The sequence below is a fragment of the Gymnogyps californianus genome, chromosome 1 (assembly GCF_018139145.2).
Source record: "Gymnogyps californianus isolate 813 chromosome 1, ASM1813914v2, whole genome shotgun sequence".
Taxonomy (NCBI): domain Eukaryota; kingdom Metazoa; phylum Chordata; class Aves; order Accipitriformes; family Cathartidae; genus Gymnogyps; species Gymnogyps californianus.
The window spans coordinates 181,574,437-181,596,449 of NC_059471.1; the positions used below are offsets into that span (position 1 = coordinate 181,574,437).

General features: G+C 41.8%; 1 protein-coding gene across 3 annotated transcripts in view; it reads right to left on the reverse strand.

Annotated features, from left to right (window-relative positions):
- SRGAP1 (SLIT-ROBO Rho GTPase activating protein 1) overlaps positions 1-22,013 on the reverse strand; it is a 146,926-nt gene that overhangs the window by 63,631 nt on the left and 61,282 nt on the right. For all 3 annotated transcript variants that reach the window (XM_050892233.1, XM_050892226.1, XM_050892242.1), the window contains exons 2-3: positions 8,318-8,513; positions 5,573-5,735 (exon numbers count right to left, since the gene is read on the reverse strand). In XM_050892233.1, coding sequence (XP_050748190.1) covers positions 5,573-5,735; positions 8,318-8,513 — 359 coding nt within the window. The remainder of the gene's footprint in view (positions 1-5,572; positions 5,736-8,317; positions 8,514-22,013) is intronic.

The following is a 22,013-nucleotide window of genomic DNA, read 5'->3' on the forward strand; positions in this document are numbered from 1 at the left end:
GGAGCTGAGTTGATAGCTCTAATCAGGCCATTAAAACCTGACAAACAATCATTGAGGTGCTTTTTTATTCACTATGTCCTAGAGAAATGTATTAGCATCTAATAACCAAAAGAGCAAAGAACATAATAAAAATGTTAGAGCACATGCAAACTCTTGCTAAAAATATTATATATGTTACTAATCTGGTTCAAAGCATTAAGAGACAGTAGCGTATTTTTTTCACCTGATAGTAGGATAGATGACCCCCATGCAACAGACAAATAAGTGTACCTAAACCACCCTTTCAGTATGTGCTCAACTTTCAACACATCAGTGGTCCTACTGATGTTACCAAGATTTATATATTATGGATTAATGTCTGAGAAACTTAAAATTTTATTCCACATTAATACCTTTTCATTGAAGTCTGTAAGAATTTTTCCATCCATTTCAGTTAGAGCATAATTGGGCACCCAAACTTTACTCTTTTGGGTTTTTTTTTTTTACTGAAATTTAAAAGTCACTTCAGTTCTTCCTGGAACTCTTTAGTGTCTGTATTTAGCACACACAATGCTACTCTCAGTTACATCATTTAGGGAAAATATTCTGTGACTATTGCTTTTAAATGAGTCTGCTGCTGGTCCCTGGGGGAAGTGATGTGCAAACCCTTCTTTTAAGGAGCTTTCATGAGCTGCGGTGACACCGACGTAACCAAATCACAGTAAAATTTTGTCCCAGATTTACCAGTCTATAGCAACAAATAACTTTGCTATCCTTTTAAACCTTTAAATGTTTAAGAAAATGATGCAAAAAATCTCTGTATATGCCACAATCTTTATAACGTCAAATAGATTTGGCAGGTAGTCATATTCCTTCTTAATAGCCAGATTATGGAACTAAAATATTTATTGTGCTTGGCTTCTCCAGCATCTTTTACTGTAAACATTGGAAGATATGTTCATCTTGGCTCGTTATGGTTTCTGTCCAAAGAAAATACATGTTTATAAATTATAAATATACAAATCTGCTTAAGGATTTTGTGGGTATGTGTTTATACAGTTGATTATTAATGCTGGGGTAACCAGAATCACTGCATGAAATGTTCTGCATAATACTTTTCCCTTCTGCTTGACATTTTTCCTTATTACTTTATTCTTTAATTGTCCCCATGAGGCCATCTACCCCATCTGCCTGAAGAAACACGCAAGCATGCAAGGTTTGAACTCTGCTACTTTATGTTTGTAATTTTATGTGCAGCACGAAGGCCAGGCATGAATAGCAATCTGTACTGCTTTTATATGCCAGCAACTAAAAAGAAGAAGAGCTTAAGTGCCTATCTGGAAGTATGAGGCCTGACATAATATCATCAGATAAATGCCACAAAATCTCTGAACTAGATCCTATCTTTGTCCTGCGTTTAGTACATTTAAACAGATGCTGGTTCCTAACCTCTGGAAAAAAGAATGACAAAGAGGTCCTGGGAGAACAAAAATAATGAATATCTACATGTTAAGTGGCCCAGCCTAGCCAGGAAAGCCATGTACCTGAATTCAGGCACCTGAATACAATATATTCTGGCCTATCAGAACATGTAAGGTAGAACCAATAAGCATCATTTCACCAAAGCAATCCAAATGTTGAGACAGATGTATAGATGCACACAAAAGGAAGAACCAGAATGAGGAAGAACAGACAGTGAGACAAGGGCAAGGTACGAAGACCAAGGGGCACAGACACCCCTCATCGCTACATTTCATATAGACCAACACTGGGTACTGCACACACCTTTTACAGAAGGACTAGAGAAAGGGGTTGCTACAGACTCATGACTTTGTGCTGTATCCCACATAGGAGACATCAGCAGGAGAGGGAAGAAAATAATACTCTTCTGGTAAGCCTGGCCAGTAAATGAGGAAATTGTTTGATCTTTTCATTACTACAATTCAAGCTGGAGCCAATCTTAGGATAGTATACAAACAGCATCCCTCTAGCAAATGTTGGGCTCACTTCACGGAAAAGTTTCATTTGAGGACCTACGTGCTCGCCAGCAAAGTGGAAAAAGCCAGTAAGGGCTACCTTTGAGAAGCAGAATGGGCAGCCTCATCCTCTCGGGAGGAGAGAGGGGGAGAAAAAAGAGAGAGCAGAAAGAGCCAAGAAGCTCAGAGTGACTTTGCTCTTGTCTCCGCGTATCTTGCTTGTGAGCAATGGGGCAATCCACCCTGAGACACTTCCCCTTTCTGCAACAGGCAGACTGGGGGTTCAGAGCAGAATGATGGAGATCTGCTCTGAGCACGGACTTGGTGTAGTTACTCTCCAGACTTGGAAGTGGAGCTACAGCACCTCCAAAGATGCAGAAGCTGCTGCTGCAAGACCGAGGGAGAAGTAAAGCAAGATGATAATAGTGATGCATAACACTATTAGGTTAATAAACTGGAAGATATACAATTAAATGATCTAATTATTGAATATAGAGAAGCTTGATTAGCTGGTATTTGGAAATTACTTAGAAAGACATTAAGTGCTCCTACGTGCAATGCTGTGAAAGCGAATGGAGTACAGATACGTTAGACAGGTGTTCTTGACCATGGACTGCAGTAAGATATTAAGCATGCACTTGTTAGTCTTTATTTTTGAAATCTTCATATTACTACTGTTATTATTTACATTTATTATTTATAAGAGAGAGCATACATATTTCACAGAACAGTATGATCAGACTCCAATGTAGAAGTATCCGCAGGATATAGTTTGTCTCTACTTTAATCTGAAATCTGTGAACAGTGAACAAATCCCATATGCTTTCATAGGGATGACAGCCATTGAGACTGATTATACTTTTCTCCAACAGAATTTTATTCCAAATCCAGTCTTTTTCAGAAGCAACCTACTGAAAGTGACAGAAATTGGTTAAATATTCTATTTGATGTTTACAGATCTCCAACAAATTCCATGCCAGTTTCTTTAGGGAGAATACAATTTTGATGGAGGAGAGTGCTGGATGTCACCTTTCTCATTCTAAGTGCACCTTCTCTTCGCTCCTGTGACCTCTTTCCTGCAAGGGGGACTGTAGTACAGGACATGTGTGTTTTGCACCTAGTCTTTTTCCGTTGCCTGGTGGATATCCATTAAGCAGTTCTGAGACAGTCTGTGACGTACCTTAAGTTAGACTGCTCATTCACATATGACAGAAGTTAGCACACAATCATAGAACAGTTTGGATTTTAAAGACCATTATGGTTGAAGCTGCCCATTTGGACTAAACATAGATGTAGACAGCTTATGTTCTGCATCAATAAAGCAAGACAATTTGCTAACAGCTTCACCTCCTGCACAGGTGTTGGTTTTCTCTCTGTCCAATGTTGTTCACATAATTTTATAACTCCCTTCCCTTTTCACAGAAGAGAAACTGGAGCTTCATCATCATTCAAGGTATAATCAGTTCTGCAGCCGGAAACTAACAGCAAATAAATCACCAGTACTCTGCAGCAAGCACCACAGCAAGAACTGTGCATACTGGGACTCAGTGGAAATACCAACCTTCTCCAACAAGTATTTATTCCTGACAGATTGTCCTAAAAATGTGTGCTCAGAATCGATACTGGTGAACAACCACTGCCACGTTCAGGCCACATGCCCATGAAGCTCACCTACACCATGCCGAGGTGCTGCATGTCTTCCTGCCACTCTTCCCCTCAAGTTACCAGCCTGGCTCAGACCCCTTCACACAGCCTTTGGTGAGCTCACTCTGCCCATGCTCCACCTCAGCTAACAGCTGTTTGATGTGACACTATCACGCTGAGTGTCAGCTGGCAAACCCTGCTGAAAGGTAGGATAGGGCTGTTGAGGATCTGGGCTCCACTAATGCGAGCTCCAGGTTATGCACAGCAGGACTCCCTCAATTCCCTTTCTCTTCTTTCCCCTGTAGAAGATCCAAGTTAGGAATAAAAAAGCAAGAGCAGTTGCTTGCTCTTCTTCAAGAAGTTATGCTAGAAAGAGAAAATTTGAGATGTTGCACGTTCCTGGGCACAACACAAAGGAAAGAGACGAGTCTGTTAGGAAGATGGGACAATATGCCTCCTGTTAATGCACTGAAAATGTCCACCTATTTTCCTCCTTCTGAGAGATAAGCTGCAGCAATCTCCATTAATAAGTTATGAGTGAATAAAGAAGGACACACACTTCTCCACAGAAAACTTTTTGTACATATTTTTGTACAGTCCATCTGGAGAGAAGGGAAGGAAAAGCAAGAATTCCAGTGCTAAAGAACTGAACTACGCTGAAAGCAAACAGGCTAGTCTAATAACGCACACCTAGTGAAGAAGAGATTTCTGAGATATGACATAAACAACTGAAAAACTATTCCAGATTCAATAGTGAAAAAATTTCTACTGGTCCAAGCAAGTCTGAGATATCTCCACATAGACAGTACTGCAGCATGCTCAAATTGCTTTTCCCATTATCTTTTCAACTTCTATAATAATTTTCCACATTAGTAAGTTTAGTGGTTTGTGAACTACAGTTTTATGCATCAGACATATTATATGAACAGACCATTACTGATTGAGAAACTATAAATTTCAACTCTATTACTGTTACAGGTTTTAATGCACACCAATGCATTTGATTCATGTTTTTACTTTTTTTCCCTCCAAGTACAACCTATGCGCTCCCTAAATGATTCTTCTCCCCACCCCACTGCTATCTATCTAGGATTGTGGTCAGGTATATGTGAAATCAGTTCCCCATTTCAAAAACATTAATCTGTTACCCTTGCCATCATTTAGTCACACACTTTACATTCTTTAACCTTTATTCTTTTTGAACTCTTTTTTGTATGACGCTTGCCTTCCAGCATCCCACTGTGACTGACGGATATGCATTTATAATCTATTTTTATTTCGGAACATTATAACAACGACTGCAAACACATTACGTAGATCTCAAACTAAGGCTGCCTAGAGTGCTTGCTTAGCACAAGAGGAATTTACACATTGTATGTACTATGAAAACACATAACAGGCAGGTACAAGGACAAACACGTACAGAGACAATGCTTAAATGATCTAATAGAAGTAGTTATCAAAAGTGTATGTTCGTATTTATTACTGGGAAGGAAAGGAAACGCTTTTAGGAGAATCGTGGCATATGCTACCATCTTTATGCCAAGGCACTACAAGGCACACCCTTACTTTGGCCTGAATCCGTTTCTCTCATGACAGAGTTACAATGAAATACTGTTTTTACAAATAATTCATTAATACAGGACTACTATTTTGGGAGTCCTAAGCGAAAACTGTTTCCTTTCTGCATGGGTAGACAAGTGTGCTTTTGAGAGAAGAACAGGCTTTTTCCCCTGCCTTTTGGATATTTGCAATTCAGCTCCTAAGGTCACCAGCATATACAGCAGGTTCCCAGGCATTTCAGCATTAAGGATTTGCTCCGTGAGAACAGTCATGAAGAATTTATACGTGTGCTAAAACAGATTTTATGCTACGTGGGCTGAATCTTCTCCTCAAATGCTACCTATTAGGACACTTTTGCCTCCCCCATGCATCTTACAAGCCCAGCTGGAGGACTGCAGGAGAGGCATTACCTTCTTGAACATTCTGGTGGAGTCTTCGCTTATCTGCATGAACCGCATGATCACGTTGTTCAGGTAGATATCGCTCAACGTTGCATGGTCTTTGCTTTCTCTTCTCACTTGGTTCAGGAGTAAGTACCAGCAATTCACTGGCGACAAGAGGTTCTGGTCTTTCCTAAGGAGGAGATACAGACATGTATTATGGATAGAAACAAAAAAGTTATGTTATTAACACAAATATCTCCCTGACATTTACAGTCATAACTTGTTATGTAAAAGCGGCTGCTTCTGAACAGTCAGTCAATCCATTCTTGGAATAACTCAGGTTAGGCAAGCTTCAGCTCACTTTTAAGACACATTCTACAAATCCCATGAGGCATGGATACAAAAATATAGAAAAAGCTTAAGAATTCAGAACACTGCAAGCCACCTGAGAGTATAAAAAAAACATTGCCACAAAGCTTACAGTTGCTTACAGATGGAGTACATGTAAATATTCAAAATCAATAAAGGTCACTGCTGAAAGAGTAACAGTAATTAATTTTTGACATTAGAAATAAACAAGCACTGCAAGCGCATCCCAAATCCTTCAAGAGTAAAATTGCAGGTGTAGCCGTTTCACTGCAATGGATTTGTATAACTGCTATAAAAGTAGAAGGAAATGTCACAAGCATACATATTCTGTGATCAGCATTCATAAATTCACAGCACTTATAAATACACTGCTACTGTCAGCCTCAGATGGTTCAATTACAAGACAAACAGCAGGACTGGACTTTTTCCACAGTGGTCCAGTTCTGAACTTCCTTGACAGACTTTTTGCATTGTAGGCCCACTCCAAGCTTTTAATATTGCAAAAAGTGAAATCACAGATGACTTTTCATTTCTTTTAAACAAAGCAAAATAAAAATACATGTAGTTCAACAACTGCTTCACGGACAACAAAAAACTATTTAGAAAATTTGCCTTATGATTTTACTGAAATTTTAATTTCAAGTTTGCCTTGCAACTGAGTGCTCTAGAAACTTGCTGCTCTTTTTTTTTCTCTTGTGCAGGGATTCTCCTATAGTTGGATCAAGTACGTGAAGATAAAACAGCCAGAGGTGGTGGTGAATAGAGGGAGAAACTCCTTCAACTCCTGGTAAATTGTTCTAATAATTAACTATTCTCACTGTTAGAAATATGTCCTTTAATTCCTCATCTAATTGTCTACCTTTACCTTTCACCCTCAGAATCAAAGCAACAACGAATGATTAACAGCCAAAAGCCTTTTCTTAATCATCAGTGCTTTGCTTTGCTATGAATCAGAAGTGAGTTAAGGAAACTTCCCCATTTTATTTGAGATGGACATCTTAACAGCGTTACTCACAGCAAGGAGCTTCAGGGTTTTATCAGCCAGGTCAGCCAACACGAGCACCCCTGAAGGGCCATGCTGGTATTACTTGGTCCTCACTGCTTCTGCATGTCCCAAAGCCAATCCCACAGACCTTCCTGCCTGTTCTGGGGGAAATGGTGGGAACAGCACAGGGGACCACCAGTTAAAGTGACTTTTTCTGCAACCTCTTCTCAAAGCAGAGAATTGCAGAACAAAGCCAAAGGCAGGACTCCAGTAACAACCCCCATGCACATCTGCCAGTCTGGATTTAACACGATTAAGAATGAGGAAAGATGTTTGTACGCACAAGGCAAAAAGATTTTGCCACAAGCTGAATAAAAGACAGGGCTCTCTCTGAAGTGGTGACATATGCACATATTGGTTATTTCAGAGAATCATCGAGTCACTTAACTGAATTTTAAGAAATATATATTACTGCTCTTTGAACTGTGCAAGCTGTATTTGGATTAACCTTTGCCAGATGTGTTTGGAAAAGACTTTTGTCCTGAAACAAAAGCTCTATCTGTGTGTCTCTAGCACAGCACTGACTGGACAGTGGAAAAAGGTACTTATTTTTCAGTTTTACAAACACAAAATATTGTTTTATACCCCTAAGCATAACAGGGCCAGGCAAATGCATTCATTAATCAGCTCAAGTCAGGAAAATAACCAGATGAGACTATGCCAGTAATGCATTTGAAACACTTTAGAAAACATGCTGTACACACGTTTTGCCAAATACTACCTGACCGCTTTTGTTTTGCACACAAGTTATTATGCCAAGAAAGGGATACATTAAATTGTAAGCAAGTCATAACATTCACATCATCTTCACTTCCAGGAATAAGCGGGCTCAAGAGGCAGCACAAGTTCACATGCAACAACAAATCAAAATAGTTTTGTTTCTTAATGCCTTTTTTGCCAAAATTCTTGTCCCTTTTTTTTTTTGTAATGGTGATTGACCTTTATTTAGACACTTTCAAATCCCATCAACTCCATTGCAACACATCAGCACACAGCTTTCAAGCCCTTTTGGGGCTCTGCATCTCTTCTAGATACTGGCTGTATTTTGGGTGGTTTAAAATCTGCATGGTAGGTTAGGTATAATATTTGTGCAGCTTACCTTTTAAGAAACTGAAACCACTTGTCAGAAGCTTACATGAATAATGGCAGAGGGCCAAATCAACAAAACAGTATTCAGGCACCCGTCTACCTTCAACTGCGAGGAGAACTGCTACACTGCTAAATAGGGGTGGGAATTTTAAATATGCCTTTGAACATGGGCTCAACCTAGCAGTACTCAAAACCAACAGAAGCAAAGAGCAGCGTAGCACGCCAGCAATGGCTAACATGGGGGCGAGGGGGAAGGAAATCTCTCTTACTTGTACTGCTGATGATCTTTTGTACTTCTTGTTTTTGCCATGAACCTCTCTGCCAATTTTTCCAGGTTTCGGGAATACTCCATCTCTATTTCCGACTTCTTGCGGAAGAAATCCTGCAGATCCTGAAGAAGCTGCACTCTCATTTCAGTCTGCTGCTCCAGGCATTTCTGCTGCTCGATGAGTTGAGCTCGGATCTCTAACGAAAGAAGCACATATCCACTCAGGTTAGTGAAAGCAAATGAGAATTGAGTGTTACCAACTGTGCTGGTTTTGGCTGGGATAGAGTTAATTTTCTTCACAGTAGCTAGTACGGGACTATGTTTTGGATTTGTGCTGGAAGCAGTGTTGATAACACAGAGATGTTTTAGTTATTGCTGAGCAGTGCTTACACAGAGACAACCACGTTAAACCACGGTACCAACCAAAATTACAAACACTCCAGTGTACTTCAGCCTCACAGCTACACCAGCTGGATCTGGATTTCAGGTCCTGTGGTGGGATGCAGCAGTGGCAGCTCTCACTTCTGCCACCACACGCTTATGCCCCAGCATCGTTCCACCCGCTGTCTGTCTCACAAACAGCTGTGGCAAGGGCTCAGGACTCTGCTAGGCTCATGTGAGCAGAAGACCTGCCTCCTCCTTCCTCTCCCATCCTCTTCCTGGCCTCTGGCATTAGCACAACATCTGGCTTGGAGTGATCTCCTTGCAGGAGGTGGTGTGCAACCATTGGAGCAGCAGCTCCTTCTGCTGCCCTGAAAAATGGCAGGATAAACAAGCACCCTTTGGGCCCCCATCAGCCTGCTGACTGCCAGGTGGACCATGCTGGTTGGTATCATCATGTACACCATGGAAACAACCTTGTGATAAACTCTGGAGGCATTATCCACCACAACTGTGCACAGATGAGCTTCCGTATCTGCCCCATCTCTGCCAGGGAGGGAACTGGTGTACTATACATGCATTCACTGATATTTTACAGCGAATATAGAGGAAAAAGTGTACCTATATTTAGAGATAGCTATTTGAAAATTTGCACAAGGTTCCAGAGACTGTGGTACATTTATTAACATAAAACAAAATCAGTCCATTTAGAAGAGAATATATGCTCACAGTTATCACCTAGAGTAACAGGGAAAAGCCTCCAGATTTCTTACCACTGTTCACCATATGCACAATTGCTATGTGGTAGGGTTTTTCTTTTCTGGTTCTTTTTGGTTTTGTTTTTTAGCACTTTTATTTCTTGAGTGATAAGCAGTTGATCACATTCTGGGAACACGTGCTCTAAAAACATCCCTCTGGTTCTTTTGAGAGACTGGTTCATTAGAGTTTTGTCAGCTGCCCAGGCACAGTGTAACCCAACACTGTGGAGTAAACACAGGAGTAAGCATTTTGTGACCATAATATATGTATATGTTTTTTAAACAGTTTAATGCTATAACAAGGACTTATCAATAGCAAAACAACATGCCAGAAGTGATGTCCATGTAAATGCAAAATTGTTGTGAACTTTTACTTGATTCCTAATGATGTAACAATGCTGTGGGCAAAAAGATGTTGAAAATCTTAGATGCCTCACCGGTTTGAAATAGAAAAGCATTCTAAAAACCACTGCTAACATCACAGGGAACTGCAAACCAGTAAGTAGTAGTAACATTGCAAAAAATTATCTGATGCAACTAGGAACTAATGCATCCTTACTGATCTTAAAGCAGGTATGAAGGCAGAGATCCACTCTGCTGGGATTCAAATGTGTATACTGAAATAAGGTAGTATGAGCACAGAAAAATGTTAAGCCAATATATTTACTGGCGGAGGGAGACACTGCAGTATTTTGTTCCAGATCTCCTTTGAGCTACCAAGCTGCTGTGTTAATCATTAATGAGACCATAGTCTCATTTATAGTCTGGGAGGTGAACCAAAAAATTCATGGTTTTGTTTTCATTTCATTTCAAATCAGTTCGTTGGAAAAGGACCGTGCCTCCAGCAAGGATGAGCCACTGTAAGACAACACTATATCGATGACATTCATGTACATAGAGGAGAAAATCACATTGGAGCTAGAAGGTTATTAACAGAAACAACCCCAAGACTGCTTTTTTGGGTGTCCACTACTTTTAATATTGCAATCACAGAAAACTCCTGCGTATAGGAAACCAGTTGTACAGATTCACTGATCAGAAGCAGCGATTTTGCCCATAAGCTGGAGTTTTGACTAAATCCAAATCTATGTACATGGTCCCTGTACTTTGGCCATCTCCCTTTCCCCCTATAGATTTTCTACCAGTTACTTTAAAAGCAGAGCTCTGTACAGAGCAACTATGTTCTGATTATTTTGTAGGTCAGTGGATCTTGCTGCTATAATTCTTCCTTTTTAGGCAGGCTTTTACCATAGCAACAGAAAAGAGAAAGATTTTAGAAACAGGAATATATGAATAGAGATACAAGAAACAATGAACAAGGGACAACTGATACAATATGAGAAATTACATTAGCTTTCTGATGCTGTCTGGATTTCCAATGGACACTAGTGGCTTCCTTCAAACTTGTATATTAGAAAACAAAATCGGAGCATGATCTCTGAAAGCTAATGGTGGCTGGAGGTGTCCAAGCTCTGAGTAAGGTGGTAAGTTAGGGGTACAGGGGGACTGCAGCTTTATGAAGGAAGTTCCACAATTTCTGGCTATTTGAATCTCGGCAAGGAGAAAGAACATGCTGGCTCCAAAAGGCTCAGCCTCTGGCCTCCTGCTGGAGGGTAAAAAGGGGAGATGCACGTTCCACTTGTGCCACCTGACGAGAGTCTGTCCAGAAGAGACTTCAGCATAGCAGTCCTCCTTCCAGTCTTTCGTGTCCTTCTGCTCCTGCACTTTTTAATTCCTCTTTTACTAGTAATGTGTGTAATGCCATACTGGCAGGCTGAGGAGATGGCAATGAGTAAGAAATCAGATCAGCAAATGTTGTGATTTTCACTTTCTGATAAGAGAAAGCTATGGATTTAAAAAAAAACTAACAAAAACCCCCCAACAAACATTGGCATAACAGCCAGCCAGCCTGAGCGCCTGTGCATCACAAAATCACAACTGTCCAAGCACTATTAACTAACAGAGACTACCCATTACCTACTGCTATGGAAAAATGCACCAAGGCAACGCTATCTTCTTTAACCAATCCACATGTGTGATTTCCCTAGGGCTACAAAGAGTGGCATGGAAAATTGTTGCACTGTATTCAAAGAAATAAATACCCAATATGCCAAGAAGGTGCCAAGTTAAAAACTAGTAGAGCCCAAACTCCATAGATACGGAGACAGGTGCAGCAGGCAACAGAAGGGTGCCTGTGTTTACTCTATTTTGCTGGCACATTTAAATTCAAAGTCAAACTGATACCAGCTGTAATGGACAATGACATTGTCCTATTCTGCTCTGCAGGGTGGCTGATGTCAAATGATTGCCAGGCTATTTTGTGCCAGGAACAGGCACGTTTAAACCCTGGACAAATTAACACCTTCTCCTTCTCTGTAGAGCAGCTTTGAGTCACACTCACTGGTTTTCTGGCCAAGGGCTGGTTCAAAAGGAATCACATCCATTTACACTACAGCTTGAACAGACTGAATTCACATCAAGTGGAAGAAAGAACCCCACCCTTTGTCCAAGGCTTGCACGCAAGACCAAAGAAGGAAGCAGCTAATGTGACCGTATTTAAATCAATAACCTCTGAGTAAAGTTTTATTTCTAAAGATTTTCATGTTAAAAATTATTTCAATTATGCCCTCATTGACACCACCCGCTAGAATTACTGCATTAAGTATAAAATTAGGTTTTGTCTGTGGCAGCCTTCAAGATACAACTCTAACCTTTCAACAAATCTTTATTTTCTTCTGACAAGAGGTTAAATCAGTGCACTATAAAAAACAAAAGGAGACAAAATTATAGCTGTTTTGAGAGTTAAATACAGAGTGGATGAAGCTGAACTACTGACATCACCCAAATCATAATCAGAAATAAACTCATCAAGGTTACCTCTTCGCACACAGTACAGTATTACAAATAATGACTTACATAGCACTGCAGTAATACACCATATTACCCTGGAGAATATATGTGCAACCAGTTAAAGGCCAGTGCCCCACCTGAAGGCCCCCGTGGCGAGATATACTGCAATGTGACACACAATGATGACGGTGGCCGCACACCAACAAGGAACAAAACTTGTCACCTTCACTTCCACACACACCAGGCTCCATCAAACATCCCAAAAAGCCATGGAAAACCCTCTCTTGACCTCAGAAGCCGGACACCTCATAAATACACGGTATCAGCCAAATTAACCCGCTGCCAGACCAACATTTTGCATGCAGACTGCCACCCCACAGCAGCACTCCCGGCTGCAATGCCTGCATCCCTGCCCTGTGATGCTACAGTGTTCCTGCCGTGCTGCACTCGTCTGTGCCTGGTCTTGTCAGCCCTCGGAGACCTTTCAGACCACCAAGAACCCTCATTACCAACTCTCAACCAAAGCAACTCTAATGAACGCTTCGTGGTGCTGTTACACACCTGCTGTGAGCTGCTTCCCGCCCGAGCCACCCCAAGAGCTGTTGCAGCCTGCCACCCTTAACTCCCATTTAAGTGGAATTAACTTTTTATGCTCGCAGAGCAGCCCTGCCATGGCTTTTGGTGTTTGCTGAAAGCTCTGGAAGGTGCCGCAGAGTCAGACACCTCTCCCTGGTCAGCCCTGCGGCTGCGCTGCAAGCCTCCCACCTGCTGCCTCACCCTGCCCAGCAAGGAGCTATATTTAAGTCATTATTACAGTACACAAACTATGCAGACACATTAATCCAGTAGTATTACTGGATAATAATACAAATGGCCTCAGGGCCCCATCTTGCGAAGAATTACAAAAGCAAGTAGCTCCTCAGAACTATTTGAGAGTACAAACAGGCTCTCACAAGGCATAGTTAGGTTTGCAGGTTTTATCTGCTTGGGTAACTTCAGACAAAGCCGTATTACCTCCCATCTTTCTTTAAACACCTCCTTCATGAAAAAAATTAAAATTCTAGACTAGTTTTAAAACACTCAGAAATGTCTCATCAAATGCACTAAGGACAATACATGGTATCTTAGACTTTGTATTTCCAAACCATTAAAACTTAGTCATTTTTTTACCCCACTGAGCTATCAACACATATATCCCTCATTCTCACATTTATGATATCTAGATCATATTTCATAGGAAAAGATTCAGACCTTAAATTCAGCCTAGATATCATCTGGTGACCGGCATGCAGTTGTAATTAAGCAGATATTGGAGCATTAACGATCTTGCAGTTCCTCTTTGAAGACACTTGAGTCTTACATGACTCTCACTGCGCCTCAGTTATTTAGCGTAAGAATAGCTCATGTCTGAGCCTGCTGCTAGAAGCTGGGGTTCTGCATCGGGGGACTGATCTTTCCAGTTTCATCCCAGCCTTCTGCCTTTGTAAGGGACCTGCTTTTGGCTTCTCTGTCGAGATGTCCCACAACATTAGCTTTCTACGACAGACTAGTGGAAATCACTTCCCTGTGTTCAATGTGCAAGTAAGAAGTGTGGCTGCATAGACAGTGATGCCCTTGAGCTTCTGAAGGCAGGACTTTTGTGGACTTTGTTGTACCTCCCAGTTGATTTCACTTAGGACGTTGAGCATACAGCTTTATGCATGTTCCCACTTAAAGTGAAACCTCTGCAATGCATGCCCCAGCTCTAAATTTACTGTTTGGCTTTGTGCCATTTCCCAGATAATTCATTTCAGACTTTCTGTTTGTTTGGGGGTTTTGGGCGATGTGGTTGAGGTTGCCTTCGACAGAACACATCTTCAGGCTGTAGTAGCCTGTGGAAATGGATGGGGAGTGAGAATCACACCTGGTATCTGAAGGGCTGTCCAAAGGGTCAGGAATCTGAAGCCCTTGTTGACATTTGTCAACCCCTTTAAGAAGTGTAAACCTCATTCATTCAAGCACTTTGGCATGCTTAAAGATAAAAACAGTCCTGGTGCAGCCATTAGCAGGAAAGCTGGTGTAGAAGTCATTTGCAGGGTGAAGACAATTGTTTACAAGTCGCTTCAGTTGTCGTGCTGAAACAAAGAGAGCAGAGAAAGATCGAATTCTCTCCTTGCAGCTGCAAACTTTGTTCTACGCATTCAAGCAAACACACTCCTACCTACTGCAGCCACAGACTGAGCAACAACATGACCCCAACCAGAACCGTGTAACTGGGGGATCCCAGTGGATGGGATCCAAAAGGGGTGGCTGCATCAGGGCACCTTCCACCTTCTAGTTCCCCTTGAAGTGGGAAGATATGTCTGGAAGAGCCAAGAAACCCTCTAGACGTAGCTGAAGAAGCTTTTCTTCTTGTTGTTCTTGGACTAATGCCCTCCTGCTATTCACAGCCACAGCTGCTGGTCACTTGGCTGCCTACAGTCCAAGCCTGAATGGAGGGCAGCACGCCAGCTCACGACTTGGCAGGACACTTCTTGCCACAGCGCTACTGCCAAGCGACCATGGATTTAAGCAGGCAGTCTGCCTGCACCACTTTTTAAGTGCCACTGCTTTTGCGGCAACTGCTCCTTTGCACCCATAACTAAGTGCTGGCGCTACGTCCTACCAAACCTTGAGCACAGCATACTTTGTCCTTCTGGTCACATGAGCTGGGACTCTGAGGACAAAAACTTCTGTCCCTCAGAGGACAGGGAACTTTGTTTTGCTCAACAGTAAAATCCCAGCTCATCCCAAAACACCGCCGACCAGAAGAGAAGAGAGCAAAGTGCAAGATGCCTCCTCTGCCTCAACGGTCTGATGCAAGGTCTTTCACCGGTGTGACCCAGCCCTCACCTCCCTCTGCGGGAGCAGATGCTCTCCTGCAATCCAACTGCCCCACCTCCACATGAGCAAATCAGCTCTGCAAACCACCAGCACACAAAAGAAGAGCAAAGAATCCACATCAAATAAGCCCCAAAACACATTTAAGAAGAACAAAACAAAGCAGAAACTACCCCAACCATGGCATTCATGGCAAAGGTCTGTAGCCTGAGAGAGGAAAGAAGCGGGGGGGGGAGAGAGAGAAGGAGTCTGCGCATCTTTGTCTGCCAAGCAGACAGTCGATCATGCAGTAGCTGTCTAAAAACCCATTTAGGCCATCTAAACTGTCAAGATCTATGTGACAACTTATTCTGAAGCTTCTGAACGGCTTCGACCATCCGGGTTTTTTTATGCTTGTTAAAGATACCATGAGCCTTTCCTTGCAGACTTAAATTTTGGGCACATGAGAAAATTAAAAGGAAACTCAGTATGCCCAAATCTTTCTCTTCTCACCAATGAGGTATCTGCCAGCAGAACAGAAAAATGACTCATGGCTCTCCTCTGAATAATTCTTTGCAGCAATGTCTGGAATGCCAAATTGACATGAGCACTCTACAAGAAAAAAAACCCAAACCATAGCCCTTCCTGGCCACAGATTTCTATAAGTCTATTATTTAATTTGGTTATTATAGACTGCTGTGATTGCTCTAATCGGTAGATGAAATGTATCCTTCCTTCTGGTTGTTTTCTCTGTATAGAAAATTATTTCTTTACAGAACACAGACTGTCTCTTAACTATTCAACAGAATTCACCCAGTACATGCTCTATGCTATATTCTTGTCACATACTTGCTCTTCTGTGTTTAGATTGTAAATTCTACATTTTAACTAGCACCTAAGGAAATGTTATTTCAGCTATGCCACTTCATAAAGTGGAACAAAAGAACCCCTTCCTTTCTACAGCAATAAAAGCAGTTTTAGCATCAACCGATGATCAAGCTCGCATCTCCCAGAAAATTCATGTCAGCAAAAGATCAAGGCTTGTAAGCTAAATTCTGACCTCCCTGAAATAGAGATTTGTCACTAACTTTACTCATGCTGGGATTACTATCTTTACTTAAACTTACAAGAAGCTTATGCTTATCCAATGGACATACTGCTATCAAAGCAGGCAGTCTTTTTCCCTCTTACATCCAGGCTACACAACTCTCCCAGGCCACCACATCTCAGTACCAGAACTTCTACAGACAGAAGGACTAACCCATAGAGGGAAAAGAAGTGTTTCCTGTCAGTTACGCTCCACGGGTATTGTCAGAGCAGGGAAGCAGCAGGCGTAGCTCAGACCACTCATGTCAGTGCCATTAGAAATCAGCCTCAGTCTCTTTCGAAACCTTCCCAAAAGTTGGTAGCTATAGCCAAGATCATTTCCCAGCAGCAGCTTACACTGGTGAGTGAAATACTACATTCTCACCAGGCTCAGCAGGAGCATGCATGAACTCTTTGGAGAAGCTGCCCGTTTTGCATTGACGGCAGCGTGCAGGTAGGCAGGGTGGAACCGGCCAGGCTGGGGAGCAGCAGAGCTTGGCACACACATGCCATTGCCACAAGACTGGGACTGCAAGAGAAACTCAGCCTTACAAATGGGATGATCTTTGGGGATCAGCAGAGAAGCTGTTCTGAAGTGAACACACCACTGCTGGACAGGTGGGGTGGTTCTACTGCTCCTGAAATGCTGTATCTGTTCTGCAAATTAAATCAAACTAGAAGGTATCATTTTTCTGAGTGACAGTCAATTCTCTTGCTCTTCATAGACAAACTGCTGGCAGGTTTTATCCTTCCGTATGTATAACGCTTATCTGTTGTGCTTTTATTTCAGGTCATCTGGAACTTCCAAAAAAAATCTCCTTATTTTTGTAGAAATCCTCTACCCATGAATTCACTATTTTAATGAAGAACTCATAATATTTTCTTTTTAAAAATCAGTATAATAATTTCACCTTGGTGTGTGTTTTGTTACTTTCTTTTAAAGCCAGAACAGACTTGAGGACATAGTTACAAAGTTTCCTACAGCTCAGGGCACTGTTTATAGAGCTAATTACCTGCGCAATGAAATAAGCAATATAACATGAACCATCATCGAGCCTTTGCCAATGGAAAATGACCATGGGAGTGAAAAGAAGTCAAGAAATGTATCTTAATCAGCATTCCCCAAAACAGTCCGATTTCAATTAAACTTCCAGGTCCAGTGTCCCACCTCCAGGGGTATTTCTGGGCCCACAGCCCTAAGCTTCTCAGCTCCTCGATGTGGCAGCTGACTGGCCATAGAGTCTCCTTACGAGGCGGTGTGGACCGCTGCCCTCCAAAGGGCTCCTCTGAGATGAGTGACGTACCCATCAGACTACAGCAACAAATGGCAAGAAATGGAGAAGAAAAGGAGCAGCAGCTGGTAGTCTTAAAGTTGATGGTAAAATGTAAAAGCAATGCTGGATGTATGCAGGTTTATAGACGCTGGGATCACCATCGTTGACTTTGTACTGAAATGCAGGCAAGCTTGTTAAACAAACCCATTCTTGCCATGGAGGACTTCTGGATAATCTTTTTTTTCCCCCATGCAACCATATTTGGTCACTGCTATATCAGTTTTTGCAATTTCCCCTGTAAGCAGCAGGAAAAAGGAGGAAATTGTAAGGCAGATGGAAGATGTGGTAGTTCTTTCCTTTCCCATTTTAATTTGCACTTTGGAGATGGTGTTCTGAGCGTGCAGGAGCTGCTGAAGCACTGGGGAACCCTGAGTCCTGCCTGACACTGCTTAATTATCTCAATGTGGCAGATTTAGGTCCACTTTTTTCACTCCTCTCTAGCACTCAGAAATTATTGTAGCGTTTTTATTAACTCATGACTCCTCTAATTAAATTTAGATGGTAAAAAATATATAAAACTGATTTCAGACTTCCATAAGTGCTATGATTTTTCAAAATAATACCCAAGTGCCGGTTAGAAAACAAGATCTGTAGTGAAAGCAAGTTCCAGTTACCCTGGAAATAATTCAAGGCCACTCCATTCCTTCAGCACCTTGATTTTAGACGCCCTTTCTGCTCCCTGTTTCCCCAAACTCCAAGAATTTATTTTATTGAAAGATGTAACATGACAATTCAAAGAACATTTCACATCATTCTGCCCTAGCTGAGATTAAGCAGAAACAAGTGGTCAACTACTAGGTGCTGCACCAGTACTTCAACAAGCAGCATATGTATGTCCTCCCTGTTGAGTCTGTGCGCTAAGCACAAAATATTTGGTAGCTGCAGCATCCGCTTTCAAAAGGTTCTTCTAAAGTTTCTTCAAAGTGCAGAACACAGTATAAAGGCAGAAAAAGAATCAGTTTGCCACGATCCGAACAGTAACGAAAACCTAATGATCTTAATCAGCTTCCTTACTTGTAAGCTGGGTGAAGCCAGGTTAAGTCCCTGCCCCGGCTGCCACAAGGCTGAGGATGGAGCTGACTCTGGGCAGTGCAGCAGTGTCCACTCGGCGACAGACACTGCATCACCCGTCCGCCGACGCCTCCCTGGAATGACCCTAGGCTTGGTGCTGGCGCACATCATTTACCTCTGGAGAAGCAGAAACCTCCCTATCACACAGACGTGAGCACTATTTCATTTTCTTAAGCTCTGACACAATAAAACCCGTCCTTCTTAATATCTCAGGTGGACAGCTGACAAGTGAAAATATCTGAAGGCTTTTTCTAGAAATTAAATGTTGAGAGATGCGTCTTTTCTTGACAAAAAATAAATTATTCTGAACCTCCGGCAGGTGACATAGATGTTAAGATGACAGTTATGCTGGTAGCAGCGCAGGGCAGGAACTCCTGAGCAGCAGGACGAGCAGGAAAGCCATGAAATCTGCACATCAATCAGATACGGCCTCTCCTGTACGTTGATGACTATCACTGCGATAAGACTCAGGAATTAATAACTAGAGAAAATGCCCTCCCTACATCCTGTGAAAATGATTCTCCATGCATGGCAGATCTTTAAGAGGTCAGTAAAACATTTTTAGTACGACACACACCCCTCTGCATGCCATAAATAAGAGCACGCATTTGACCCAGCCATGACTTTCAGCGACAGCTTTTTAAGTTCCAAGGTGAAGTCACAGTCCAGTTAAGGACAAAAAGGAAACCGCAATTTGTGTTCTGCATACCAGGATTTTACCCACATCCCTTTTCAGCCCAACCTGCCTAACATGCAGCAAAATACTTTCACTACTGGTCATTTATCTTTGACACATTTAACTCCTAAAAAATGCAAATTTAACATATTGAGCACTTTCGTGTTTTTCTTCTAAAACAACTTCGTATTTTTTTGCTGCGAAAGATCCATGATGCTCCTCTTCTTCACTTAGACAAACAGCTATGCCACCGTGATGCCTTCAGCACCAGTTTTAAAACTTTATGTCCACATCCCATGCTAATTACTCACCGGAGTATATCCTTGTAGTTGCATAAGGTCCTGTCTACTCTAGTCAACCATGTGGGGCAAAGACACTGTCTTGGGCAACATGCCAGAGCTGCACAGTCTGGTTTAGTTGCTGGCACACTTCTGGGCACAGCATTAGCCCCTGCCCACGAGCACCCTCCTCGTCAGCACAGGCTGTGCAGGGCTCAGGGGACAGCACGGACCAGGGACTGTCCCCATCACCCTGCCTTGGTGAGGTGTCCCCGTGGCAGTGGGGGACTGGAGCTCCTCCCTCACACACTCAGTGCTGAGCGAAGGATGGTGTCTACCACCCAATAAATCTTTGAACTAAATCATATCACCACGCTTCATACTCCTTGTACAGATTTATCTGTACAAATGCAAGCCTTGCTGGGGAATATGTCTGTCAGACCAGATGGACCTCAATCTGCATCATTTTTTAGTAGAGACGTGGCCTGAGTCTGCGAAAGGGAAATCCCACTGTGTGATTACCGGTCGTCTGAGCATGACTATGATATTATCCAAAAATATATTTCAGTATCTTGTCTCATTTTCACAGAGCAAATAATACTGAATTTGTCTCAACAGATGATTTATGAAACATGACAACATCACATTCTGGGAATGAAAAAAAAAAGTTTCGTATGCCAAACTTTGAGCAGAAAAAGTTAGTATTTTTACTAATGAAACAAAACAATAACCCCTATCACGGTCGAAGAACTTCTTCTGTCTGTGGGAATCCTAAAAAATGTAAAATTATAATCACCATGTTGGTTGATTGTAACTATCAAACAAACAGTAGTAACAGCCAGGTATTTTTATATGTCATCTAATTAATAAGATGATATAAATTCTGCCAAGCTTCAAATACATTTGTCTATGTACTGCTCTGATTTGGTAAAAGATGTAATTTCTAAGTAAGAAAATGAAATGCCTACCTCAAAGGAAGGTTTTCTGACAAGTTTGAACCCATTTACTCAGAGCCCCAAATTCCACTAACAGCAGCTGGGAAAAAACAAATCCTTCAGTGTCACAGAGCAGATTCTTTGTTCCATCTTCCTGCTACGGGGAAGTATAAATTGGATTGTGGACCACATTTAATTAAATTTATCTTCAGTTGTTACAGTAGGAGAAGAAAGCTCCCCCTGAGGTTCCTGCTAATGGGAATAGAAAAAACAATATTCACTGTGAGAATGTTTGTAGGTAACTGTTGCTCAATCACTCAACAGTAAGATGAAGAATAGTATCTGCTAGTAAGTGAACTTTGGGCTAAAATCATTTGCATATTTCCAGCCCCCCTGGAAACAATTTTCAATCTGTTAGAAGTTAAAAAAAAAAGAAAAAATCACTGACTTTTTTTAAATGAGGTAAAATATCAGAACCAGCAAAATTTGAAGTTGATGATTTGTGGAACCCACTATCTGCACTGTCATCCTGCATTAATTCACTGGTTTGTCTATTCTGCAAATGTCTGCTCCGAGAGACATATGGGTGGTTAGGGTTTCCAGCAGGGCTCCGATGACTGCTCTATGGAAGCAAAGACACCAAGAACAGCTGTAGGAAACAGATGTGCCACTTAGGGCACTTTCAGTGAAAGGCCAAGGGATGGATCCTTTATGTGCTACTTAGTTCAGGATCCCTTTATAAAAAAAAGGCCATAAAAAAATCTATTATTGCCTATGTTTTTAGCCTAGCTCCACTTGGAAGTAGACACTCTGGTAGCAAAAGCCCTGCTGGAGTGAGTAAAGGAGAAGGGTTGCAACGGGCAGGGCAGGAGCAGTAGCTCCTAGGCCCTTTCCGGGGCTAAACTGAAATTGAACCTGAGCCATTTAATTTTCATATGTATAAAGAGCCAGCTCTGAGAAGCACATCAGCAGCCATGGCAGCTGGATGGCAAAGTGGTAACCTGCAGAAATAGTTATTCATTATTCTGGGAAAAAAATGTAGTTTTGTAATTCACAGAAAGCAGTGTGCAACTCAGTGAAGAAATCAGAGACGTGACACCTACGATGGAGAAATCTCTGTCCTGTAAGAAGTCCATCCTCCAGACATGAGCAAAAAACTAGGGGAACTTTTGGAAAGAATAAATGCAGTAAACATGGATACCAACTGGGGGAAAAAGCAAGGGTACTCAGAAGGACAAACCAGACATGCCAGCAAGCGATACGAGTCTCATAGGCTTCTGACAATTTGCCAAAGGAGGCTTTATCCTCAGTTAAGGATGACAGGAATACTCTAAATACTCCTGATACTGGTTTTACAACAGTGCTAAATTTCCAAATGTTTACCTTAGGCCTGCTCTTTTTTTTTTTTGAAACAAAGATAGAGTCAGTCAGGAGTATTGGGAAAAGAGCTGAAATGAAAGGATTAACTAAGGACCAAAAAGTCATGAGGT